Source organism: Eutrigla gurnardus (genome assembly GCF_963514095.1).
Source record: "Eutrigla gurnardus genome assembly, chromosome: 7".
NCBI lineage: Eukaryota > Metazoa > Chordata > Actinopteri > Perciformes > Triglidae > Eutrigla > Eutrigla gurnardus.
This window is the reverse complement of record NC_139921.1, coordinates 23,957,812-23,985,200: the sequence shown is the minus strand read 5'-3', so window position 1 is coordinate 23,985,200 and position 27,389 is coordinate 23,957,812. Positions and strand designations below refer to the sequence as shown.

The following is a 27,389-nucleotide window of genomic DNA, read 5'->3' as shown; positions in this document are numbered from 1 at the left end:
AGATCTTCAACAGGGGGTGTGTGACCCTTAGGGGGTCTGCAGAGTTACTGCAAGGGGTCCCCGAAAGAATTTGATCCCAAAAATTCAACCTATAATATGCAAATATAAATATTATACGATATGTAATAGGGGGTCCCTCCACCGCTCTAGAGCCATCATGCCTCGCTTGGTATTGCCTTATTGAGTATCTACTATAGGAAGCCTTCTTCTTCTTCTTATCTGCTGCAAGTTTCTTGCGAAAGTCTTGCTTGCACTTTGACTCTCCTGACGAAATCACCTCATGAGCTGCTTTGTGTGTTAATGTGTAGAACAGAGCGTTCAGCACAGCGTGGAACGAGTGTCAATCTGTAAGTCTAATAAAGTATTGCATTTGTTCATTCTGTCACGCAGGATGCGCTTCATGAGGAGGTGAGGGAGAAGCCAGCACCCTCGGTCCCTCCCCCTCAGAAGGTTTCCTCGGCGGAGAGGAAGCAGCGCTGGGAGGCCGGCCAGATCGACTACATGGGGGACGACTCCTTCGCCAACATCGAGCGGAAGCTCGACTCCTTCTTGAAGTAGCGGGGCGGCGTGACGGACAGAGAGAGCACGAGTTAAAAAGCCCTGTGGGGGGGCGGGGATTTTAAGCCCCCCGCTCAGCCAATCACAGGGACTGGATGAGCAGCTGACTGGATGAATGCCTGTCAGTGTGTATGAGTGTAGTGACAGAGTTGAAGTTTGACACAGTTCACATGCACCTTTTTTGACATTTCAAAAGATAAACTCGTTTGCTTTCTTGCCGAGTTCGATGAGAAGATTAAAACCCACTCACACGTCTGCGTGATTTTTTTTGGTAATCTTTAAAGATATTTTCAGAATCGTACAGATGTCGGATGTAAACGTTTTTTTATAATTATAATTATCATTCAGTGAAATGCAGTTGTGGCAAAACAAAGATAGTCTTGTGAATTTGCAGATGTGGGCTGATCATATGGCCGGCATCTTATTTTTAAAGGGAAACTCCATCATGTTGACCTTTGCCCGGCTCTCGGAGGTTAACCAAAAAAAAAAACATCGCTAACACACGAGTGGTGTAATCTTCTCATCCTGGAAAGCAAATAAGAGTTCTTCCCACAATCTCCTTTACTTCTTTAAGTGTTCTTGTGCAATCGATGGAGATGGATTCACAGTCCCGAGTCTTCCTTAACGTGTGGAAACTTCCAGCAACGGCTGCAGGGAAATCAGTACGTTTTAAAAGACGTTTCTGGGTTTTTACCACAGCTCCTATCCTGCGATACCTCTCTCTATTTAAAACCACTTAACTGGCTCATTTTCCCCTTTTTTTTTCATCGTCTCCCGCCAGTTATGACAATCTCGCTTTAACCGGACCGCGTTCACCTCACCAGAGTACACACGGGTCAACTTCCCTATCTGTGCCTCTGACACTCACCAGCTCCCCGTGACTTCAGCTTTGTAATATCTGGTGTTGTATTCGGACGTGAAGGTCTGTTGTGTTGTAGTTGCATGGCACAGTAAAACAGTGGGTCAATAATGAAGTCCTTCCAGCCACATCCTGAAAGCGATGTTGATAGATTTGTATGTATTTGTGCGGGATTAAACCATAGTGCGCCCCCCCCCCCCCCCAGATATTTTGCATGTTACGTCCCCGCCGGACCCACATCAGTACGTCTTGGTGCCATGCCCGTTTCATCACTTCCTGTCTGTAGCGTTACCAGCTGCCTTATTGCCGTTCACTGTTTACAAAACCTCACTTACTGTAACTGCTGCTAGTAGTGCAACAAACTTAACAGTCCACTCCTCTTCTCCACTCCAGCCGTGTGCCCTTAAACTAATCATATGTAGCTCCCATCCTAACTACCAATACTCTCCTCACTCCAGTAAACTCCGTCCTCCTACGAGACGCTGGCACGGTTGAGAAAACTTCCGCCTGCTAAATCCTGAATATGCATGAGTATGGAAGTGAAACATAATTGTAATGACATCAGTTCATCAGTATCTGTCCTGTCCTGTCCCCCCAGCTGTTAACTGTACATCCCTGTTGAAGCACTAATAAAGAACTGTTTGAACCTGGACTGTTTTATTTACATGGGAACAACACAAACACTGCCACTGTACTTCATCTAGAGCTCCATCAGAGCTTTGACGTCATCGATGCGAGACGTTTTCCTGTCGGCGTTTGTGGAGCCAAAAGCCTTTTCCACCAGGTCCCGTTTCTCGTTCTGGATCTTCACCATGCTCTCCTCCACGGAATTTTTCACAATGAACTGCAGCAACAGACACACAAACACAGCGTTTAGCCTCAGAATATAATATGCAATACATACATGAAACATTGTAAATGGTATGTATAGTTGTCACATACAATGCCTTGCAAAAGGTATGGAATTTAATGCAATGATCTATACAAAATAGGAACCATGCCATGGGGGTGAATACTTTGGCACTGTAGTTTCAGTCCTCACAGTGTAAAACGGACAGACTAAAGAACATTCGATGCCACAGACGAGAAACGCATTAATACAAAAATACAATCCAATAGTTTAGTCATTTTCTGACCTTGGTTACAACAACTTCCCTCGTCTGTCCCAGACGGTGGCAGCGGTCGATACACTGCTCCTCAGTAGCAGGATTCCACGCCTGAAACAAACAGCGGACATTCTTTGATTTACCCATCTTTGGCTCATCTGCAGGGTTTCTTGTGATCAATTTACAAAGGTCATGGCAAAATAGTCACGTGTGAATGTGTCTGGCACCTGGCCAAAATCTACTTACAGGGTCCATGAGGAAAACATGCGAGGCGGCAGTCAAGTTAAGCCCCACCCCTCCAGCTTTGAGTGACAGGAGCATGACGACGGGGCCGTCGGCCGCAGGGCTCTGAAAGTCCTGGATGACCTGAGCCCTCTTCTTTTGGCTCATGGTGCCGTCCAACCGCACAAAACTGAAACCATGCTCTCTGGGGAAGAGGGCGGGCATCAACACCAAGAAAACTAACTAATATAATAGACGATTTAATTAATTTCAGAACGTATCTGCTGGTGCACTGCTAACATATTATTTTCCATCTCCCTTGACGAGCATAAATATCTAGTAGGAGCCACAAATCCAACTGTTTATAAGACAATTGTGAAATGCTTCAAATGGAGAAACTTATTTAAACGTATTACCGACGATTAAAAAAACATTGACCTCTAATAATCCCGAACCTCTATACTGTGAATGCGTGTGTGTACCTGAGTGGAGTCTCCAGTATGGTGAGGAAGCGTGTAAACTGGGAGACGACCAAACACTTAACGCTGCCGTCTTCACTCCGCAGCCTGAGCAGGTTTCCCATCAGCGCCTGCACCTGCAGAGAGCCAAAAGAAAGAGGAACAACATAAACCCATCATCCATCACCGCCATGCTGCTGAATAAGACTTTGAGTGACTTCTCAGTAGATAATTAGGGAAGTCACAAAAACAAAATCAGGAGCACAAGAGCTCCTAAATTGCCCTCACTTGAGGCAGGTAATGGGAATACATTAGTAATAAATTAAGTCAATAATTTCCTGCATACCACTTAATAAATAAGTTAAATAATGTGGTGCTTATTACATTATTTAACTTGTGATTGATTATTGTATTTATTTTAATCTCCCAGTTACTCCTACAGCCTCAGTATGTGCAGTGTACCTTTGAGCTTGTCCTCCACTTATCAGGGTTCACACTTTTATCTTCCTCCATTTCCTCCTGTGGAAACTCCACCAGTTCACCAGTCTTGATCTCGCTCCGACACAGAGGACAGCGCGCCGTTTCCTACACACACACAGTTCATGATTAGCAGCTAAATGATTGATTACAAAAGGAGGTGCAACCTTGGATTCAGTGGTCAAAATGAAAAATCAAACTCCGAATGCCTGCTGTCTGCCCGAGGTCGGCACATGTTACCTGCTCAGTGCTGATAACCTGGGCGATGCAGGGCCGGCAGTAAACATGGGCGCAGTGTGTGATCACGGGCAGATGCACCGATTCCAGACAGACGGAGCACTCCTCGTCAGAGCCGCTGGCCAACACCAAACGCAGCTTCTTTATCAGACGCTCCCGCAGCTCTGCGGGCGTCGCTGCAGCACCTGCACGCCAAATATTTGACAAATGTAGTGTGAAAATGAAACGTGTGCGTGAGGACACAAACGTAAATTTGGGGTTTTGCAATTAAATGGATAACATAAATGCTACACTTGTTGGGGTTGGGATAACATATTCACCTCACAGCCTCTGCTCCTAAACAGGGTTGGTAATATGTTGCCTCAATGTGAATTTTTTCACATCATGAGCCACAAAAAATGAATAAACCACCACAGTCATACAGTGAAATTCATAAGGGAAACGTGTAGGTTTGTCATAGCAGGCAAGCACAGGTGTCATGACATTAACGAGGGCTCACGTCCATTCAAGCATCCCATTACATCCCAGTGAGCAGTCAAGCACGGTAGCAGAGCCTGGAACTGGTAAAGCCAAATGCAACGAAGCCGTCGTTAATGTTATTTATTACACCTGCTATGACAAGTCAGGGGCCTGGAATTGGTGCATTAACACAGGTGTGGTTGGGCCTCCTCTCAGGACTACGTGGGAATGAAGAGGAAATGCTCTCAGTACAGTTGGGCAGGACAATTGACTACGCTTGGCTATACAGTACTATACATGGGTTAATTAGTCTCGTATCATACTGCAGGGGGCTTACCCAGGTCTGAGGATGTTTTCGCCAGCAGATCAGGGTGGCAGCAGTGCTGTCGAAGCCTCATCAGGATGGCTAACACGTCAGCATAATTCCTCAAGACCGTCCCTTCAGTTAAGTATCTACACGCACACATAGTTAAGCCTAAAGAAGATCTACATCGCTGTAACCTCAGCTGTATGTTCTGTTAAAATAGCCTCATATCATGACGTTTTGCTGATAAGTTTTTACCATGTTGTTGATTTATTCACAAGCACACTGACGCATACCGGCCTATGGTGTTCCTTCCCTCGTTGCGTGCCAGCTCGTACTCCTCTCTCTCCCACTGGCTCAGCTCGACCTGCTCCACGCTCACCGTCTTCCCGGGCAGAGACACCAGGGGGCGCCCATTCACCTTGCTGCTCTTGGTCCGCCGCAGAGTGATGCACTTCACCAGCGTCTGAAGGTTCCTGTGCGCAGAATGTGAGCCTCAACACTCACTCAGGTTGCTACATTGAAAACTCAACATAGCTCGTTATCAATTAAACGATGACTTTTGTCGTTACTATGTTGAAACTTAGATGAAAACGGTATTTAATTCTGATTGACTGTATGACAGTAGTTTGTGGAGTGTTATTACTATGTTTCAGCGCTGTCATATAATGCATCAGTGAGCACTCACTGCAGGCCGGCCCTGTCTCCTTGAGTTACGGGTCTCTGGATCACTCTGTTCCACCACTCTCTCACGTCGAAGGGCTTCAGACGCAGAAAGGCCAGCAGCATCCACAGGTCTTTTACACTGTTCTGGATAGGAGTACCTGGAGGGAGGCAAGAATAGGTCGCCCAAGCCGGTTTCCTTCATGTAAGAACCATCTCCAAGATTAAACCAATCCTCTCACGCTCTGACCCCAAAATCATTTATGCATTTATCTTCTCAAGACTACTGTAACTCCTTTATGGCATCAACCAACTAGCCTTTATTACATTGACAGGACAGACAGACAAGAAAGGGGAGAGTGAAAGATTGAGAGGATATACGATACTAGTGATGAAAACCCTATTGGTCACGCCAACATTATTATAAGGGGTCCAAGACTGGGGCTGGGGTCACACAATGTCACGGTAACGTTATGCGTTATTTCGGGCCCTAATAATCTCCCAGACAAAGTATGTGTCAGTGTGTGTGTCAGGCCTACCTGACAAAATCCAGCGCCGCTGAGCTTTCAGGTCGAGCACAGCCTTACTCATCTGTGCATTAGGGTTTCTCACGACGTGTCCTTCGTCCAGCACAACCCTCAACCAATTGATCCCATGGAGGGGACTCTGATTCTGAAAACGAAGCACAATGACGATATGGAAATGCATCCAGAGCATCCATGTTCAGGACACACATGAATCAGTTGCGATTGGAGGATTTTTGTTATGCAAACAAATGAATGCAGTCTGCACCTCCATATTAAGCCACTTTATCTTTTCAGGGTGAACACCTTGAAAGACGCATCACGGCCACAGACACACACGTGACCCCGTCACACTCACCCCAAAGTCGGCAGAGAGGACGTTGTAAGTCGTAATCACCACATCCTGAGAGGACAGAAAGGTCTTGCTCCTGTTGCGCTCTGAGCCGTAATACAGATACACGTTGAGCTTCACGTTGGCACGCACGTGTTGCTCAAACTGGTCCTGCACAGGTCAACGGGACAGAAGACATCACCAGTCTAGCAAACCTGTCGCCAAGCTAATTAGCGGGACTACATAAATGAAGTTGAGTGACAGAAAGTGTTATCTTACCAGCCAGTTGCTGATCACAGAGAGCGGGCAGATGATGAGAGTCGTTCTAGCTGATAAGTCGTCTGCACTTTCAGTGACGGGCGAGTCCACACCTGCACACACAAAAAATGTACACACTCATCTCCAATATCCCCACAAATCCCCCCCCCCCCCCTCCCCACTAAATAATGATCGTATATGAAACACCAGGTGAAAACACACTTTTAGAACTGGAAGTGGCCGTTTTCTTCTTCTTCACGCCTGTTTTTGCTGCGGGGCCGCCCAGAGCTGCAGCGAATTCCAGATCATCCACAAATATTGGGGCCTCTGCACATATAACACATACATAGTGATTTATTTCATACGGAGAAGGAGTGATTATGATGTCATACAAGCCAAATAACAAAAAAAGTAAAATTTAAACTGCAAATGCCAATTTGTTCCGTCTTTTCGAGTGGATTCCAAGTGATGTCACACATATATTTACATGAACATATTATAGTGCACAAATACAAATATTTCATTGGGCTTGTACCTTTAACAGGCTTACGCTTGGTGGCTTTCTTCTTTCCTTTGCTGCAATCTGTAAGTGGAAAAGTAAAAGTACCGGTAGTAGAAGTTAAACTGGATGTAAGCCACAAACTCAAAAACCAGTAGAGAGCAAGCGAACGAGAGCATGAATGGACATATGACAGTCAAAAGGTCACAGATAAGGAATTATTGAAATGCGTACTTTTATCCGACTTCTCCAGTTCGTCTGCTGAATCGACATAGATCACCTCCGCCTGAGGACTGACCCAGAGAGGACATCACATATACATATATATATTTATGCTTACAGCAAAGTGAAGTCCCTTACATCAATAACACCACTGACATTATTACATTCTACAAATCACGTGTGCACATATAGACCGACTGGATGTGCCAAATTCAATTAAATCACGTACAGGTCGGAGCACAGAGAACCAGCTGCTGCATCACTCGCTCCCGCTTTATCGCCTGCACGGCTGCTTCCTGAAACACAGACGCATCATCTCTACCGCCAGTGCTCCATTTCTGTTTTTTTTTTTTTTTTGCATTCAACTCACAAAAAGAGAGACAGAGAACAGAAACTAACTAACAGGAAATCTGCATCTCCCTCCACCAGCAGCTAATTTATTGAAAGTTGAGATTACCTTCCAGTTCGGGGGCCATATCTGGTTTAGTTATGGCTTTGACAGGTGAATGCTGTTCCTTCTGCAGACACGGAACATTTTTATGACGGCTGAACACAATGAGATTACATATTGATTGAAAAGAACGCACGCACACACACACACGCTTACACATTTCTCCACAGTCAGAGGCTTTCCTTTGTGAAAGTTGGTGAGAATCAGAGCGATGGTTGTCAGAGTTTTCCCCTGGAAAACACCAACGGCGTAAGCCTCATTTTTCTCGACTGACCAAACATCTCGTGGCGAGTTAATGCATAAATTAACTAAGTGAATTATTATTTTTAATGGTAATGATAACACCCAACAGTGCGTCTACTCACCAGTCCCATGTCATCTGCCAGTATTCCCCCGCGTATTCTCTCTGGTATTTCTTTGGCAGAGAAACACGTGAGGCTGTTATAATAGAGTTCGCCTCTCTTCTCCCAAAAGGGTGGCAGGGAAGATTTGTTTTCCCGAGCACACATCCAGGACAGCGCCTGCTTCTGGTGAGGCAGGAGAGGAGTACCCACAGCCTGCGGAGAAAGAGATCCGCATGTTTACAATACAGCTTCACTGAGATCCACACGTTACTGATTCAGGGTGCAGCTTTTTTAATTTATTTATTTATGTAAAAATGATGAGACGGATTAACAGAATCCAAGCTGAAGGGCTCAAATAATATCCTTATAAAACTGAGATAAAAGTTGTGAGAGTAATATGAAATACAATACAAGACAAAAATGCTGACAAAAAAAATAGATAGACGGGTAAAAAAGAGATTAAATACACACCTCGGCTGCTTGTTTTTCTCCGTATTCAGTATCCATCAATCCATCAAACAGGTTGTCAAATGCATTCTTCAGCTGGAAGAAAAAAATATTTACAACTGCCGACTTAAAGTCTTAAAAAAGGATGATAAATCAGAATGTGTTGTCAACAACTGAGAGGAAAGTAAAAGGGTGTTTTCACGCAAACTGAAACATATACATTAATGCCAAATATTATAATAAATATTGGCAAAATGTCATAAATGTAACGCTTTATATGACTTTGACTACATTTAAGTAGATTACCTCCTGTGTAGTTAGTGGGATGGTTAACCCTTTTTTAGATGACATTGCACCTTGATTATACTGATTTGCACCTGAAAATACACAAAAAAAAACACAAAACAATAAAGTTAATGACATAAAACATTCTTAATGCAACAAAGCACACTATGTGGATAAATGTGAGAGGTTTTGCATCAGGAGGCAAGTGAGATCAGATGTTTTAGTGCGTTCGTACCAGTTGCTTTGCTTCCTCCGGTGTTCAATTTAAATCCGCGGCGCGCCATGCTTTCAATCACGGCCTTTTTGTTCTCTTCTGCCCCCCAGAAGGAGAGCATGACTGGCATGTTGAAAGAGTTTTTCGTCCCCGAGTGTACGACCCTGACAGAGCAGTGAGACAGCTGTTTTTAATCCCACACTACATTTACATTTGTGGCGTCCCACTGTAATCACAGTTCCTTTTAAAACTGAACAATTGCTACGTGGTATGAATAAAACATGTTTTTTTAAAAAATCAAATACAGATATTTACAGGGAGAATCCATCAATAGCAGCCCTGTGTGCCTACGTTTAGGGTTAGGGGTGTTTCTTGGCTAACAATCCTTAGGACGTTGGGAAACCTCAGATTGACATGTGAGCAGATTGACACTGACACACCAAAAACAACTTACTCACCCCTCTAATTTGGCCAAATTGTTGTCCATGACGTGGGCCATGGCTGCTGCCAGCTCCCGCTTGATGTGACCCACTTGGTTGCCGTAAACGTTGGCGACCATCACTGCATTGCGGTCGTATGGATTCTGGGGCTGCCGCACCAAACCGACCATTTCCCCTTGATTCACCTGTGAAGAGAGCGCAAACGCAGAAGATTTCAAAAAAGGCCTCTCAAACCTACATCCGTGCTGCGTTGAATTCTGTTTTCAAAAGGGAGAAAAAAAAGTGAGTGATCCTCACCACCCCTGTATAATATCTGAGGCCGACCACAGTGCCCTGCAGGTGGCCAAACAGCACACTGCCATCTGCGTCGGGCTCCTCGGCTCCAGCAGCTCTGATGGCCTGGGAGAGGGTCTCTGCACTGGTCTCAGAGCGGTCTGTGAAGAGGTCCACCTCGCTAAACGGGTCCCAGCCGAACCTCCACCTTCGGGAAAACATGACACCTGGAGCACACACACACACACACACACACACACACACACACACACACACACACACACACACACACACACATAAACAAATAGACAAAAAAAAGGGACAGTAACTGTTATAGAGAGCAGCTTCATAGCTTCATCTGGCAACACTACCCAGAAAACATCTGTTCTGTGTGTACAGGTTGCACGTTAACTACAGGAAAAGTTGAACCAGATAACGTTGACGTCACAGTCTTCTCAACTAACAGTAGACATACAGGTTTACGTGCAGGGAAATAGCATTTATTGCTCCTTTTTTTTTTAAGTAAATGTTGCTGAATAAGTGTCTAAAGTGAATTCGTCTCCCCGCACCGTTGAGAGGACGCAGCCTATCCGTTAGCTAGTTAACCAAAACATTAGCGTTAATGTTGTTTGCAAGCTAACGTAGCCGTAGCGTAATTTAACGCTAGTCCTAACAACAGCTAGCTATAGATACGTAACAACAGGCGGTTTGTGATTTATTATTAGTTAAAAATTCCGTACGACTTTTCTTCGCCTCGGTCGACTTTTTGTTTGGTGTTTCCGATTTGATTTGTGTGCGTTGCCGCTGCGGATGTACTTTTACCCGATTGCGTCACGTGAGCAGCTCTCGCGCACACAACTTCCGGTCGTAGCAAACGCTTTGAGCAACGGTCCAATAACAATGGAAGAAATCATATTGATAATAAACAAAGTGGAAGATCAGCATCGAAATGTGCGCTGGAATATTAATAACAGGTGTGTTGCTTAAGCAAAGCGTTTCTTGAAAAACTTAAAAAAATAGAAATAGGTTAGTGTAGTATTAGCAAGTATTAGACTTGAATCACAGACTATCAGCTGAATATACTGTGCTTTTCTGAGCTGGAAAACAAACTCAACATACAAACAAAAAATTGTTTTGCAACAGCATTCTCCAAGCGCCATTATTGAACATGAGAAGAAGAAAAACATCAACATAATTTGAACGACAGTTGTGCTCCAGATGTATTTTATTTTGTAATCGAAGTTGTTTCCGGTAATGTGTCCGTCTACTTTTACGGTCCGACGTGACGCACAGCTCTCTTCGCCAATTGCATCTTTCGCGCCCTTTGCGTTCTGCCCAATGAACGCTACGGTGGCCGCGACGTTCCGATTCCCCGGCTGGTTTCTACGACGTTCCGCTTCCTCCAGGTTCCTCCCCGGGCCAAACAAGGAGCGAGACAAGGCCCAGAGTACTCCCGGAGAGACACTGGATTAAAGTGTGTGGAGTGTGGTGGACCGAGACGATATCGGGTTCTTTTTCACACTTCCGGGGAAACTTGGGAAATCTCAGCGTCAAATCTGGCTTTCAAACGGAGTGGAAATTAGCAGAGACCGGGCAGAGTTTCGGGAGTTTGGCCGGAGTGCTGTGGATTTTTTTGTTGTTGCGGTTGACAGCAACCGGTGAGTTTACATGCTCGTTGCTCTCACCTTACGTTTATCATCCAACACAACCAACCGATCAGTCAAGTCATACCAAATTGGATATTTGTAGTTGTTACTATGAACGTGTTTTTTTGGCAGAGGAAGCGTTCAGACTGAGTGGTTTCTTCTACCATAACTGTTGTGTGGAGCGAGACGTTTTTCTTGTCCCTTAAAGGGGATCAAATAAAGCACAGCAGGCTCAAGATCATCGTGTTCGTTTGTATGTGGATGTGGGGATTTCCTTTACATTTAAACCAAAGTAGCGGCTTCAGGGCAACTATAGGATTGTAAATAACACGTGATGTTAATACAAAACATCTGCAATAACTGTCAGTGGAGTCTGGCCAGCTCTGCTGAAATGGACCTCAAACATTATTATTATTATGCTGTTATTATTATATATTATTATTGCATACGTATCAGAATTGTATCATGAAAAATGTACCTAAGTTTAGTGGTTTTACCACCTCTGCTACGTACTAAATGTTTTTTAACCTGCAAACTACAAGCAAGGATACCAAATCTGTATTCCTGGCAGTGCGGAGAAGGCTTTAAACAGAATTTAGGATTTTGTTTGGGAGGTAGCAGAACATATAATGGAACAATGTGAGCCACGCTGAACTTTGGACTCATGCCCTCTGAGTTTCTTAACTCTCGTATAGCATGTACTACACGCCAGTGTGCAAATCTGTGACTGTGAATCCTCTGTCCAGACTAGTAACCCCGCAGCTACGCTCAAGCCAGCCATTCATTCACAAGGACCTGAATCTTAACAGACCTTGACTGTGAGTCCTGAGGCCCGCTCCAAACTGTGGAGTCGAGTTCTGACAGGGACCAGGGGCCCCGGTGATTTAATTAATCAAAAATGTTGACACAGGGGTGAGGCGTGCTTGTTTGAATAACAGGATAAGGTGTTCAAGTGTGGGTGTGCAGCTGGGCAGCGTGTTTACGCTTCAGTCACTGCCAGACCCATAATCAGCGGAGTGACTGTAGAGGGAGTGTGCGTGCACATATAGCGTACAGTATGTGTGTTTTTGCCTCTATCTCCATGTTGTTTCTGTGTGAGTGAATGAAAGGGGGGGGGGGGGGGTAGCGTTTGTGTGTGTGTCAGATTCATCACTCCTTCCAGGAAGTCCTCTGCAGAATTTCCTTTTATAGAAGCCGAATACAAAAGGCCCGCTGTCCACTTCCTGTAAACAGCTCGGCGGCTGCGTTTGCCGCCTTCTGGTTGGCTGCTTCGGTCCTGTGACCCTCATGGGCGCTCGGGGGGGGAGTTCCAGGATGAGGAAGTGGGCTTCCCTTGATGGCGAGCAGCCACAGGGAATAGAAAGTGCTCTGATGCGGCGAGAGAGCCCAGAATGAGGAACAGAAATAATATATGTATTATATATATATATATTATTAAGGCTAGAGGGTCAGTAAGACACAATGCTTGTGTTCCCTTAAATGTGTGACTTCCTTGTGGAATGTTTAATAGGCCTGAGGCATGAGCATTTAACAGTTGATTTGCCTTAATGGCCTCTGATCTTGTGCCAGGCCTGTCATTTTATCTCCATAACTGGTCCTACCCAATAAATAGTTTGCCACCTAAACCTTGTGAAGAGCACTATATCTTTGGGTTAAGCTAAGCTCAACGGCTGATGAGTCCAGCAGACGTGAGAGCGGTATCCATGTTCTCATCCAACCCTAAGAAAGTGTATTCTTTAAAATGTTGAACTCTTCCTTCAGACGACGAACTAATGAAGTTGACGAGCTTGCTAATTAATCCAATAGTGGTGTAAGTGGTTGGCAGTTATACAAACACACAAGCTTTCTAGGTGGCAGTGCTGATGTGTGCACCTGCCTGCTCTCCTCCCAAAGTTTTTTTTTCTTCTTTTTCCTTCTGCGCTCAGGCTTCGCTCAGAGCTACATAAAAGATGTTCAAGTGCTGACAATGGAGCCTGTGTGTGTGTACGTATGTATGTGTGTGTGTGCGTGAGCACGTGTGTGTGTGTGTGTGTGTGTGTGTGTGTGTGTGTGTGTGTGGCTGAAATGGATGGGAGAACACGCCCAACCCTCGCAGCCCTGCAGCTATGGAATTCCTTCTGAGAGACAACTTGTCTCAGCTTGGCCGGCCAGCACCCAACATTCAGTCCAACACACACACTCACACACACACACACACACGCACACACACACACGCACACACACACACACACACACACACACACACACACACACACACACACACACACACACACACACACACACGCACACACACACACACACTGACTTTGAAAATACATATTAAGTCTGGACTGGGTCTAATTTTATCTTGCCAGGGCAAGAACACACTCGTCCCTTCCAAGCTTGCTGAGGAATGAGGCAGCATGCTAAGACCTGCCCTTAGATGAGAGAGAGAGAGAGAGAGAGGCAAGGAAAACAGTGAGAGTGCTGGAGAAGAGAGGTGCATACGCTCGCTGGGAGTACAACCGTTCTCATTGGTTACATGATCTTCTGTAAGACGCAGAAGAGGCGACAAACAGGTGAGTGCTCGACAGCTTACACGAAAAAGAGACGGAGCCATTGAAAAGGGCGTGAGAGAGCGAGGCATCCTGGTGTTGTGTTGGTAGGCTAGCTCGTTGGGTTGTGTGATGTGTGTGAACATTTGGAAGTTAAGGATTTCCATGATCTAAGGCCAGCATACATCATCCTTCATTGCGCGGTTCGAGTCTAGAGCAGCGATTGCAGGGACAGCTTCCATCATAAAGCTTCAGACGTTTCATAGGTTACACAGGGAGGGGAGTAAAGTTCAGCTGGTGTGAAATGGCTATTTCCACTCCCTCAAAGGCCTCATCTTGTTTGTGTTGTGTTCAGGAAAGGGGTTTGTATCAAGATATCTTCTACTGCCTTAATGCTCCAAGAAGGAGAAAAAATATAACCGTTCTTGTCGTGGATTTTTAAAAAATCAGCAGGAACGTAAGCAGCAGCACCCGAAACTGCTGAATCCTCTGGGCAGACAATATGGCCGACATCAGTGAAACATATTTCCATCAGCTTTGACTTCGTTTGAGCAGCCTCCTCCTGATCGGATTCATTTTCAGGTGTTTTTGTGTCAGAGGTCAGCAGGTCGGCAGCGCCGTGGCAGGTAAAGGGATTTATGTCTGAAGAAGAGGGCATACCTGCCTGAACCTGAGCCGCGTCTCTCATCCCGGTTTGCGGCGTGTCATCAGCGTCAGACACAGGAAGTGAGGAAACCTTTGTTTGCTTCCTGTTTCCTGTCTGTGATGTCACCAAGAATGTAGGCCGCAGGCTCAGTCGACCAAATGCGCTTGCTCTGCAAGACTGGAAGAGGTGCTTTTTGTGTGTTGCGTGTGTGTGTCTACAATGTCACCACCATATTAGGGTAATAGATAACACAACAACAGTTTTAGTGGTGGAAGAAGTACTCGAATCAAGATCAAAATAACCACATTAGAAGATGTATTCAAAATACAACTTTATGTGACAAAAAGATTGGAAACTACTGATTCAACACACAACCGTGCGTTGAATTTTATACGCATATCATATGTGGTGTAAAATCGCTCTTTAGTACAGTTTTTATTTACTCCTCTCCCTTTAACTCCAGTCGTCATACTGTTCTCCTCCTCTCTCACTCGTAGACACACTCTCTCTCTCTGTCTCTCTCTCTCTGCCTCTTTTCCTTCCTCATTCATGTGTCGCCGTGAACGAGACTCGACACGTCACTTTGCCCATTCAGCGTTGCTTCCTGTTCACACTCTCTGTTCCCCTTCGCTCCAACGCTCGGTGCCCCCTCGCAAGACTGCGTGGCATGGGTGGATTATTTAGGTCGGCGTGAGTGCTTCTTGATTTCTCATTTGCTTTTTTACTCAAACGTGTGTTATTCTGTGTCATGTGGAACTAAGGCTGTACTTCTCTGGAGCAGCTTGCGCTAACGTGTATAGCTTTGACTAGCATTGTGAAATCTCTTTAAAAAACAGGAAGAAGTGAACCAGTGTCTGTCGCACGCCCAGTGGTTGAGTGTGCGACAGACTTCACAGCATTTTTTGCGTGCGGTGTCATTTATCCGTGCAGGTGTACGTGTGTGTAGATGTGTGACAGCGGAGTGTGTGAGGACAAGCCCCCCGCCCCCCCTGTCAGGATGAGCAGCCAAGGAGGAGGAGCCAAGGACCCCCAGTCGGCCAATCACAGCTCGCGGCCGCTGCCGTCCGTGCCGGAGGAGAGGAAGTCCAGGAACAAGATCATCTCCATGTTTGCCTCTGAGAAAGGTAAGAGATGTGTGGCTGCATACAGCACGTGACATATGCACGTGCATCGCAGATGACCAACATGTTGACTCTTGACCTCGTGCTGCAGGAGGCAGGAAGAAGGACCGGGACAAGGACAGACCTGAGATCTCCTCCCCCTCAGACTTTGAACACACCATCCATGTGGGTTTTGATTCTGTCACTGGAGAGTTCACTGTAAGTATCTACCATAATACTACATTTCCCAGCACCACCTAGACACGAGAACCATGTCAGTCTACTCATCTTGCTCTCAAAATGTATTTCCCAAAGGGTCAACAAATCGAGTCGTGTTTCATCTGGTCAAAACTTAAAGTGATGTCTTAATTGTTGTTAGGAAATCTATAGATTTCATCTCGAGCACTGTCCAAAATAATCAAATATGCAAACAGGAAGTCACTGTAGCATCCCAACTGAAACATAACGGCAATGATATTTTTGCTCTCTTCGTTTTAGATCTCTGTATATGTTTTTCAATGTGTGTGTGTGTGTGTTTGGTGGCTTGCAGGGCATGCCAGAGCAGTGGGCCCGTCTCCTTCAAACCTCCAACATCAGTAAATCAGAACAGAAACAGAATCCTCAGGCTGTCCTCGACATTCTCAAGTTCTACGACTCCACCAGTGGAAAACAGAAATACCTCAGTTTTTCCGCCTCGGGTCAGTTTTCTTTTGCTCAACAGCTAAATAGATTAAAAGGTCCAATGTTGTAACTACGCAGACACACTCATGTGTCCTTTACGCTTTATCCCTTTTCAGATAAAGACTCGCAGTCGGTGAGTGAGCTTCCATTCGTCACTTCATCACATTGACGTCCATTCAGCGGTGCACTCGGTTTGATCTACGTGTGTTTGCTGTTGCAGGCGGGCACGCCGGGTACGGCCACCTCCACGTCAGGTGGCAAGGGTGGAGACGACGACGACGATGACGACACGCCGCCTCCAATTGTGGCACCGCGGCCAGAACACACGAAATCAGTGAGATTGGGATTTTTTTTTTTTTACTTTAAAAGCAGCACTAGGGACACCAAGACCAAAGAAATTCTTAGTGCACATTTTGTCCACTTATTTTATTTTATTTTTAATTTGAATCTCATTTGCTCTCAGTTTTTATTTTTAATCTTAATTTTATTTTATTTTTTTATTTTATATTTCCATTTTATTTGCTTGTTTTTTTTTATCATTATGATTTTTTTTTATAAGTGTTTCTTTCCAATGCTTTTAAGTAAATCACTTTGAATTGCCTTGTCGTTGAAAGGATTCCCTTGCCTTGCCTAATCAACAGATCTTTAAAATTTGGTTTCTCCACAAAGAATCGCACAAAACACATCTTTAAATGTTGTGTTCACCAGAGTTGTATAGTAAAACTTAATTCAATATGAGAAAATATAGCATTAATAGCATAAAAATGGACAAAAAATGTCTTAGTTGACTAAAAACAAGAAGGAAGGGTGCAACCCTAGAAAGGAAAAGACATAAAACTAGCTGCACTCACTTGTCAAGTCATCAAAAAAATAAATAAGAAGGGGAAAGATCACCCAAGGTCCATATTCATGAAATGCTTCTCTCCTGCGTTGCGTCAGGTGTACACGCGGTCGGTGATCGACCCCCTCCCAGCTCCAGAGGTGGATGGCGCCTCGAAGGCAGCCGACCGACAGAAGAAGAAGGGAGGCAAGATGACGGACGAGGAGATCATGGAGAAGCTCAGTACGTCAAACACGCACACGCGCTGGTAAAGGAGACGTCGCAGAGCTGACTTGGCTATTTTTTTATGACTCCTAGGAACTATTGTCAGCATTGGAGATCCCAAGAAGAAATACACTCGCTACGAGAAGATTGGCCAGGGGTAAGTCTGGATTCAGCAGGGTTTGAATGTTGGACAAAGCGGCAGGAATTTGATGGAGGCTGTTTGGTGGGATGCTCGCTACAAGGGGGAAGTCATTAAAGGTTACGTCACCTCTTTTTGTTTGTATCTTTCAGGGCATCTGGCACAGTTTACACAGCCATAGATGTTGCCACAGGACAAGAGGTAAGGTTGCTTATCCTCTGCTTCTACAATTAGACTAAACTGTGGGGAAAAAAACTGAAGAAATTCTGTTATATTACTGTATCACACAGCATAAGGTCAGCTGCAATACCTTTTTGAAGCTTATCAGAAGTTCCCCCTTGCAAGAACATCTCTATTCAAAATCCACACTAAGCCTAATCCATATGTTTTCTCTCTCCAGGCAGTTAAAAGCTTGCTAACAGTACAGACTAGTTGCACAGAAGGTTCATTCTTTGCACGTGTGGGCGGTTGTTGATGCGGTGTTGATGTTCTGCAGGTGGCCATCAAGCAGATCAACCTGCAGAAGCAGCCTAAGAAAGAGCTCATTATCAACGAGATCCTGGTCATGAAGGAGATGAAGAACCCCAACATCGTCAACTTCGTAGACAGGTAACTGCTGACCTCACAGACAAAACGGACGACCGCGGCACCTCCCGCTCTCTCGCTAACCGCTCTGTGGGGCGTGCCTTTAGTTTCCTCGTAGGAGACGAGCTTTTCGTGGTGATGGAGTACCTGGCCGGTGGCTCCCTGACTGACGTCGTCACGGAGACGTGCATGGATGAGGCTCAGATCGCGGCGGTCTGCAGAGAGGTAGGAGCCTTTAAATGTTTACAGTCACAGTTTCAGAAATAGAAAAGAAAGAAACTTTGTCCCCATATCTACTCTCGAATAAACTTTCCTTATCACTGTTGGCTCTAGGGTCTAAACGCCTTTGTTCTCCCTGACTTCTTGAACCTTTTCCTTTCCCAGCTGCTACCTTATGCCTTCTATTTTCCTCCCTGGCTCCTTTAAAACTCATCTTCTTCAATCGAGGATTACTCGCTTGCAGTCTACTTTGTCTTTGCTGGCATATCGCTCTGTTCCTTTACTCATTGCTGCCACCTATAGGTCAGATGAATAGTGTGATTGGATTAGCAGGAGTGTCACACACCCTCTCCCTCTCTGCCACCAGGTCCTCCAGGCTCTGGAGTTCCTTCATGCCAACCAGGTCATCCACAGAGACATCAAGAGTGACAACGTGTTGCTCGGAATGGACGGATCGGTCAAACTCAGTGAGGGAGAGCACCTTACGAACACGCACCGATCCACATGTTGTACACATCTGGGCGGGATATCACCCGACCGTGGTACGGAGTCGGAAACCACGAATCCTCAAGGATCTCAACAGAGTGTTTTTCTTTCTCTCTCTCTCTTTGCAGCGGACTTCGGCTTCTGTGCCCAGATCACTCCAGAGCAGAGCAAACGTAGCACCATGGTGGGAACCCCGTACTGGATGGCTCCGGAGGTGGTGACCAGGAAGGCCTACGGGCCCAAAGTGGACATTTGGTCTCTGGGGATCATGGCCATTGAGATGGTGGAGGGAGAGCCTCCGTATCTTAACGAGAACCCTCTCAGGGTGAGCAATTTAGTTTCTGTTTTAATTCTCTCGAATCGCACGTGATTATTATCAACGAAAAAGGTATTTTTTTTTGTTATACTGCTTTTCTTGACCCTGATGTTGTGCTCGTCGTAGGCATTGTATTTAATCGCCACCAATGGGACTCCTGAGCTGCAGAGTCCAGAGAAGCTGTCTCCTGTCTTCAGGTCTTTCCTGTCCCGCTGTCTGGAGATGGACGTGGAGAAACGAGGATCAGGCAGAGAACTGCTGCAGGTACGCGCTGCCCCCATTTTATGAACATGTCCCTCTCAAAAACAGGTGTTAGGTCCGCAACTAAAGATCTTTTTTTGGGGGGTTTTCTCAGTTTATCCTTTTAATTGTTTATTATTGTCCTTATTACTGTGCAAGAAATGTCAGGAAATAGTGACAAATGTCCCTCCACGGTGTTGAATTATTCCCATTGGTCGCCAAACTATCAGACGACAGTGTAAAATGTCCATAACAATTTCCTTAAATCCCAGACGACCTCTTCAAAAAGTTTGTTGTGTCCGATTTAAGATTAAGTTTGGGATCCCATAAAACATGAATGATTGTCCTTGTACTATGTATACGTAACCGATGGAGTTTCTTACTCACTTCGTCACGTTTGTTTGTCCGTCCGTCCGTCTGTAGCACCCATTCCTGAAGCTGGCCAAGCCTCTGTCCAGCCTCACTCCGCTCATCCTGGCGGCCAAGGAGGCCATGAGGAGCAACCGCTAGATCCCGGTCTCTAAGGACTATAAGAGCTGATGCCAATGACAGCCAAAGCAGCCGGCATCTCCTCCTGGTCTCTGCGTGATGACCATCAGCAACCTGCTGGTGTTTTTGTTTCTTCAGAGGATCACAAAGTGCCTCTCCACTATTCCCAGTGTTTCTGTACTGGTGCCAGATTTACCTTTTTTTTTTGTTCCTTGTCCTACAGCCGCATGCAGCCACAATGTTTAAATTTTTTTTGTTTTGTCGTGTATTTCTTGCAACCAGAGCACATGTTGAGGTTCAGACTCCTTACACATCAAGGGTCATATTCACAAAGGATCAAAGATAGTCCAAGTTCTTCCGCATTTGTCTAAATATTGGCGAGTTGTGCAAAACCATCATCTCTGCTGTCACTGGATTGTTTTGATCTGACTGGAATCTTTATTAATTCATCTGTCATCAAAATATGCCTCAGTCAATACGTTCATTATTCTATTTTTTTTTGGTGCATTACCTGCAGCAGGCAATGCTTAAGGAGCTACTTATAGCCCTTAAGACTTATCATCATTATTATTATTATTATTATAGGAAATGCTTTTTAAAAATATTTTTTTTGTATCAGATAAAAGTCTTATGTCACAATGACTCTGTTCATCCTTAACAATTTTGGAGTGTGGAGGGACCGGGGCCTTTGCAACTGGTTTCTATGGTTGCTGTTGCTGTAGTTACACATGTGCATCCTGACGATGTCTAACAGGACACTGCAGTCTCTGTGCAGTGTGGAAATGCCCGATCGTGTGTCCTGGTTTGACCCCGTAGGTCACTGGAAATCCAACCATTCCAGCAAAGGGAATGGGCTTCAAGTTACAAGTGCAAGAAACATTTAGTTATTTTTAAAATGGTGGATTAAAATATCCATAGTGTTTTCTGCTATGGGCTTCAAACCCTCTGGTGGCAGCTTTGGGTGTTACCAGGCACAGAGATACACTATCAGTGACTGCACACACTCTGTGCAGACTCTTCTACAGACAATGCAAACCCGTCTGAACTCTCTTCGAGATGTTCTGTTTGTCTTTAGCCGTGCCTTTTTACAATAGATGCCTTACCGTCGGTGTGTTGGTGTGCGTCCCACACAAGTACTGTATTGACTCGTATGTCTGAATGTGTTGAACTGGAGGAAGAATTTGCTTTTTTTTTTGTTTTTGTTTTTTTTGTATATTATGTATTGGTGATGTCCTGTATTTTTTAATAGCTTTTTAAAAGTATGTATATCATTGTTTGGTATTTGTAACTAACACAACAGAAGACATTTTATTTTTTGGGGGGTACCGATCCATCCTCAGTTCTCTGAACTGTGTAATTAAGGACCCCAAAGCACACATTTTTTATTGATAAACCTGAGACAATCCAGCCGGATCAAATAGTATTTGGAAGTTATTGTTTTAACCTGCTTACAGTACAGAATGAGATTGTTTTTTTTAACTCATTTTCAGCTCACGGCAGTTAATTAACTAGTCCTGAAATAAAAATCTAGTGATTCGTGTACATGGACACACATCTTCCTCTTCCCCCCCCATTACTTAGCACAAAAACAATGGAAAGTAATTTAGGATCCTTTTTCGTGGGGGGGTAGAACAAACACAGGACTGTCCACCGTGAGACTATGTGTTGTTGCTAGCCCCGTCTGCAGCAGTACTTTGCTCCCGTGCTGGTTCTTCTCCATCTACCTTAGGTATAATACATTGCCTATGTATGAAGTACCTCATACAACCTAAGTTTGGGAACATCTGTGTCCAAGTACACCAATCAATAGATTGAAAGTTCACAAACTGCTGTGTGTTTACCCGGCAGGTCGACAAAGAAAACTGAGGACTTGCAGATACTATAAACAGGTTGGAATCCACTGTTATGTGTCACATGTCCAGAACACACATTCCAGTCACATGATTGAAGAGTTTAAAATGGATGTGTTGTCGTTGAAAACCAAAAGCTTCTGGTGATGAATATCATCGATGCATTGTGTAAATTATTGTTATTAAACGTGGATCTCAATTGGCTTGTGTCACTCAAAGGAGATGGGGCTTCGTGGGCCCGAGGGGGTCAGGTGGGCCCCAGGGTACAAAACTTCAGTTGGAAGTGACCTTTTTGCATTTGTTGTCGGAAATCCAATCAAACTACAATGAGATGTAAAATTACAAGGAGACTCAGAACGCGGAGTTACTGCAGGGGGACCCCGAAATGATTTCATCCCAAACTTTTTTTCTTCCAAAAATTTAAATATGTCCAAAAATACACCCTAACAGGAATACAACATATATTAATATAAATCTATTTATATTATATATTTATATAATATTTATTTGATATGATGAAATATAAAAATAAAAAAAATCTGTAGTTTCTATGTTACTTAGCTTGAAAAAACCCATTTAAAAACGAAAGCTTTGTTGGTTTTATTGTGATCCCTCCCAACCTGTGTATAAAACAACAATTCTATGTATTGATAAACACAACGCATACAAGCGGATAATTTATCAACTCAAAATTTCACATTACAAATATATTGAATGACAAATGGTCAGTTATTCATATTTCACATCAACATTGTGCAAAAACTCGCCGACTGTTTGGATGCAAAGTTAAGAGTCGTACAATATTTCCGCCCCATCATAAGCGCACTAATAGATCTGACTGGTTAGTGCATTGCGTTAAGTGTGCTGATAGCTCAGTTGTGGAGTTATCACCTCTTGTGCCGAGCCTCCCTGCAGCGGTCGCTGGTTCAAGTCCGCTCTGCTACCCTCTTTTGAAGCGTGTCGTCCCTCTCTCTTGCACCTTTCACTCTCACGCTGTCCTCCCGCAATAAAAGGCCCAAAAATAACTTTAAATAAATTAATATGTTGCATCTATGTATTCTTATGGCGCGGTGTTTGACAATACCAGCCTCATTCTTTCAGCTGCAATCCCGGCGGTGTAAAAATGAAATCTAAAAACATAATTCAAAGTGGTAAGTTGGTATGCTGACACAGATAAGTCATTCCCTCCGATGAGAATCTGTATCTCTCATATTAAAGGAGAAATCCGGTCATTTTTGACCCCATTTCCGTTGTCCCCAGGGTCATCCCGACTTATTAGAAGCAAAAAAACCCGTCAAAAATTGACGTTGCCTAGCCCGAGATCTGTACCTGCCTGGCAGCCTTCCAGACTCGCTCCAATGCTAACCCATTGGGGCACGTTTTATCTGCTTCCCTGGGCCGCAGGAAATAATTCCAAGACCTATGCAACACAGGTTGGGTCCGTACGAGACACCACGGCGCTCGTTTAGCTCAAATAGTGTGGTGAAACGACATAAATATGTGTTTTTCTCAAATCACCCCGTAGACATTAGCAGTAGATAGCCGAGCGCGCGCTTGTCGCTCCCAGTCACCGCAGAAACGAAAACGTTTTCCACGTAGTTTTGATTTTGTAAGTCATGCATATGGACATAACAGCTTCATGGATTTATTATGGACATGACGACTGCACCGCTCAATCGTTTCTTGGATACAAAAACTACGAGGAAAACGTTTTCGTTTCTGCGACTGGAGCGACAAGCGCGCGCTCGGCTATCTACTCCTAATGTCTACGGGGTGATTTGAGGTGAGTAACTCCATGCAAAAACACATATTTATGTCATTTCGCCACACTATTTGAGCTAAACGAGCGCCGTGGTGTCTCGTACAGACCCAACCTGTGTATAGGTCTTTTTCTGAGGGCCAGGAAAGCAGATAAAACTTGCCCCAATGGGTTAGCATTGGAGCGAGTCTGGAAGGCTGCCAGGCAGGTACAGATCTCGGGCTAGGCCACATCAATTTTTGACGGGTTTTTTGCTTCTAATAAGTCGGGATGACCCTGGGGACAACGGAAATGGGGTCAAAATAGACCGGATTTCTCCTTTAATATGAGAGATACAGATTCTCATCGGAGGGAATGACTTATCTGTGTCAGCATACCAATTTACCACTTTGAATTATGTTTTTATGACCCTGGGGACAACGAAAATGGGGTCAAAATTTCTCCTTTAAACCTCTTGAACACTATAGCTCTCCCTAAGATCCGCGCACCAAGCTTTTTAAAAAAAATCTCCTAAATCCATCAGTGTCACATCTGGAGCATCTCCATTAACAGCCAGCAGAGGGCAGCATGCAACTATTTATCAGTACAAAGGCCTTTGGGAAAGTTGACAAAGACAGAAACAGCAGAGAGGTGAGAAACAGAGAGTCACCAGTTTCTTCATGTTCTGGATCAGTCCACAGGGAGATGTAGCCTCTACTTCCTCCACCTCCTCTCTCCCTTTCACTTCCACAACCACAGCTGGGCCCAAACGGGTTTTGCATGATTTGAATGCATCGCTGCTCCTCGCAGTTTTAAGTTCTCGTGTCACCGTGAGTCTGAACTGTTTTCTCGTACTCACACTGAAAACTGCTTCAGGATGATGTTGCCAATAACTCTGATTGTCATGCTGGGTTTTCTGAGTCAGGGTGAGAGGTTTTGAAGACATATGTGATAATTTTACAGCTGATGTCTTCTCATGTTTGCGTCCGATTTTCTTTATGTCTTAATCTCTGTATGATTGTTATAATTTAGACTGCTGCTGCATGTTGTTGGCTATTCCATTTCATTCTCAAAATCTCATTCCATTTCTCATTTCAGAGACTTCTGCCCAGAAATTTCTGACTCAGGCCGACAAATTCAAGTCTGTTAGTGTTGGAGGGACTGTGGAACTCACCGCCACGGGGAGCTCAGATATTGGTGATGATCTCAGTTGGTACCTTCAGAAACCTGGACAGGCTCCCAAACTTCTTATATACGATACATCAGATCTCTTCTCTGGAACGCCGTCTCGATTCAGTGGCAGTAGATCTGGTTCTCGCTACACTTTAACCATCAGTGGAGTTCAGGCTGAAGATGCTGGAGATTACTACTGTCTGGGTAACCATGGCGATGGATTCACACAGTGATTTGTCGTCGTACAAAAACCTCCTTCAGTGTGACTGAAGTGAGAACGGCCTGCTGCAGGTGCAGAGGGTTGTTGAAGAGACGGTGATGAGAATAACTGGTCCAGTGAACACAACACCAAGCAGAGTCACCAAGCAGAACCACAATGACTCTAAATAAAACTGAAACAGACTCACAGACGCTCTTCCACATGCAGTTTTAAACTCATATTCTTATCAGTTCATTCAGTCTCTTTATGAGTGAGATGGTCAGGTTTAATTCTACTCAGACGTTTACAATTTATTAGTCATAATTCAAAAATCCAATTATTTTCATGCTCAAAATATATTTTCTCTTCAAATGTCACAGCATAATAAAAATACGACCATTAACTTAATTTTTCTGCAGGGAGTAGTAGTTATGAAACCATTTCATTCTCTAGTCCTATTCATAAAATAAAACACCAAACACTTCATCATGTTATTCATCAGTGAAAGCTTTATTATTATAAAAAGACAGTTATTAAACGCACACATCTACTTGCTGAGCTACACACATTACTCTCTAGCTACTTTACAGCAGTCACACAAGGCTTTATAGTTTCCTCTACAAACGTTGTCCTCAGATTGTTCAGAGCAGCAGGTGTGTTCCTCCTGCTCCCCCCATGCAGAGCTCCTGTCCTGGCCTCCATCCAGACCCTCTAGGCCTTACACTGGCTCCTGTGGAGGGACTGCATCTGGTTGTGGTTGTGATGGAGGACCTTGCAGGAGTACAGCTCTCCTGCCATCCAGCGCTCCTGGCTCAGGCTCAGGGTGCTGCTGCTGCTGTAGAGTCCGCTCTTCTCCTCCTCTGAGCTGCTCAGGACCCCCTCCGTCACCTCGGTGCCGTCCACCTCCCAGCTCACCACGGCTCCCTGAGGAGAGTAGCCGGTCAGCAGGCAGGCCAGCGTGGCCGAGCCCCCAGAGAGCTCCTTAGAGGAGGGGGGAAGCAGGGAGACTGAGGGCCGGATCATGGAGCCAGCTGGAGGGGAGAGCAGAGACACACGAGGAGCAGATTAACTTCCACTGTAGGAAAGACAGCTGAACATGACAGAGGTGACGTTACTGAGGGTTAGCTGTGTGCATGATGCTGTGGTCACACAGAGACATGGGATGGAGGGAGGATTTAACAAATACAACGCTGACTGGAGTTCTGTCATTTACAGGAACCAATCTTCTCCTGCGGCTCTCCTCATTAAATCATTATAGAATCATATACAATGTGACTGAGGAGTCATTGGAATAGAAAAGTTTCATTAATCATCTGTAAACTGTAAGCAGTGAAAGACTTTGACATCTGTCTGTTTCACTTCCTTTTCATCACTTTGAACTAACGAACCGTGAACACAAACTGCAGCGACACTGAATGTACAATAAACCCTCTTATTTGTTTGATCAACATTAGATTTTATAACGTACAGCTAACACACTAACAGATGTTTCAATGTTACAACATAAAATACTGCATCTACTTCACCAAAACATAATCTATAATAGGAAAATAATATGCAGTGTTTTCCTAAACTCCAATATCAGCCTAGATTAATGAATAATAAATATCCAAAAAGTATAAATGATCCAAAATAATGATTTGGTTCATCACATTTACTTTAAACAAAACAATTATAATATTGAACGTTGTAGAAATCATAAATCTGTGATACTTACAGTTAACGATGAGTTTGGTTCCTCCACCAAAAGTGTACCACAGTGATACAACCTCGTTAAGTGGCCGTACAAAAACCTCCTGCACTGTGAACAAGCATCTGTCCACTGAAAACAGAGTTATTTTATAGTAAGAATGCAAAATTAATCATTTGTTTTTATTAAGTCATGATTTATCTCCTATTCCTTCAACTTCTATATGATTTTTTAACAATTTTATAGCATATTTTTAAATTTGAGAGACAAATCTATCCACTGAAAACACTTTTTAAATTAATATAGAAATAATTATATTTAATTTAATTTACAAAATCTTTCAAATTATATGGATTTAAACTTACTGTAAAAATAAAGATTTATTATATGATTTCTTTTAATTTTCTACTCCAGAGAGAAAAAGATTACAGCCTCGTCATAAGTCATATTTTCAGTCTTATTTAAGTTCATACATGGTTAAATGAACATGATGCTTATAGATAATAATGATTTACAAAGTCATATGATGAAAAAGTGAAATATCTGATAGATTTCATTAAATCCTGTCAGTAAATGAACAGCAGACAAACGTTTCATACCAACCACAGTGAACACAAACGTATCCTTAAATCCTCAACTGCACTTTTAATGTGAGTGTTTTCCTCTGTTCCATTAAGATCCTCCATGTTGTTCATCCGAGCCGTATTCCTCCTGATTTCGTGTCCCACGTTGCCTTCAGTCTGTTGAGAGCAGAGAAATCATTTCCATAGAGAGGAGGCTTTGCATCGTCAGCTGATCCTCCAGTGAACTGAGAAGCTTTATAGTCCTGTGAGTTCAACACTGCAGGACTCAGATCTGTCAGTCAACACAGCAGAGACCACAACCACCATGACTCTCATCACCATCCTCATCTGGACGCTGGCCTGCTGCTGGTTTACAGGTTCGTTGGCTCGGCAACATCTCAAACACGACGCCTCGCCTT

General features: G+C 44.2%; 3 protein-coding genes across 9 annotated transcripts in view; 2 read left to right on the top strand and 1 right to left on the bottom strand.

The window, feature by feature from the left end:
* Window positions 1–2,062, top strand: part of gyg1a (glycogenin 1a) — a 40,367-nt gene extending 38,305 nt beyond the window's left edge. For all 3 annotated transcript variants that reach the window (XM_084013099.1, XM_084013098.1, XM_084013097.1), the window contains one exon: window positions 391–2,062. In XM_084013099.1, the coding sequence (XP_083869225.1) occupies window positions 391–558 (168 nt within the window). In that variant the 3' untranslated portion in view covers window positions 559–2,062. The remainder of the gene's footprint in view (window positions 1–390) is intronic.
* Window positions 2,056–10,477, bottom strand: hltf (helicase-like transcription factor). 2 transcript variants are annotated; one of them, XM_084013090.1, is made up of 25 exons: window positions 10,372–10,477; window positions 9,656–9,858; window positions 9,377–9,543; window positions 8,940–9,082; window positions 8,726–8,796; window positions 8,444–8,515; window positions 7,994–8,185; window positions 7,785–7,859; window positions 7,635–7,695; window positions 7,407–7,473; window positions 7,190–7,248; window positions 6,992–7,039; window positions 6,679–6,783; window positions 6,478–6,569; window positions 6,226–6,369; window positions 5,883–6,015; window positions 5,369–5,504; window positions 4,977–5,156; window positions 4,714–4,829; window positions 3,921–4,102; window positions 3,666–3,788; window positions 3,228–3,340; window positions 2,770–2,950; window positions 2,554–2,634; window positions 2,056–2,261 (listed from the first exon to the last, which is right to left on the bottom strand). In XM_084013090.1, exons 2-25 carry the CDS (start codon window positions 9,851–9,853, stop codon window positions 2,118–2,120), a joined length of 2,883 nt encoding a protein of 960 aa, XP_083869216.1. In that variant the 5' UTR covers window positions 9,854–9,858; window positions 10,372–10,477; the 3' UTR covers window positions 2,056–2,117. The 2 variants fall into 2 exon arrangements, with proteins under 2 accessions (XP_083869216.1, XP_083869215.1); XM_084013089.1 differs by lacking the exon at window positions 10,372–10,477 and having other exon boundaries at window positions 9,656–10,346.
* A 629-nt stretch (window positions 10,478–11,106) lies between these two features.
* Window positions 11,107–21,806, top strand: LOC311015693 (serine/threonine-protein kinase PAK 2-like). 4 transcript variants are annotated; one of them, XM_084013093.1, is made up of 15 exons: window positions 11,107–11,289; window positions 15,388–15,581; window positions 15,670–15,776; window positions 16,108–16,255; window positions 16,355–16,371; window positions 16,459–16,572; window positions 17,178–17,301; window positions 17,377–17,440; window positions 17,575–17,623; window positions 17,919–18,031; window positions 18,115–18,232; window positions 18,594–18,693; window positions 18,841–19,037; window positions 19,155–19,292; window positions 19,692–21,806. In XM_084013093.1, the coding sequence occupies exons 2-15, from the start codon at window positions 15,404–15,406 to the stop codon at window positions 19,776–19,778; spliced, it is 1,554 nt and encodes a 517-aa protein (XP_083869219.1). In that variant the 5' UTR covers window positions 11,107–11,289; window positions 15,388–15,403; the 3' UTR covers window positions 19,779–21,806. The 4 variants fall into 4 exon arrangements, with proteins under 4 accessions (XP_083869219.1, XP_083869218.1, XP_083869220.1 ...); XM_084013092.1 differs by lacking the exon at window positions 11,107–11,289 and adding an exon at window positions 13,692–13,835; XM_084013094.1 differs by lacking the exon at window positions 11,107–11,289 and adding an exon at window positions 15,038–15,147.
* Window positions 21,807–27,389: the final 5,583 nt, after the last annotated feature.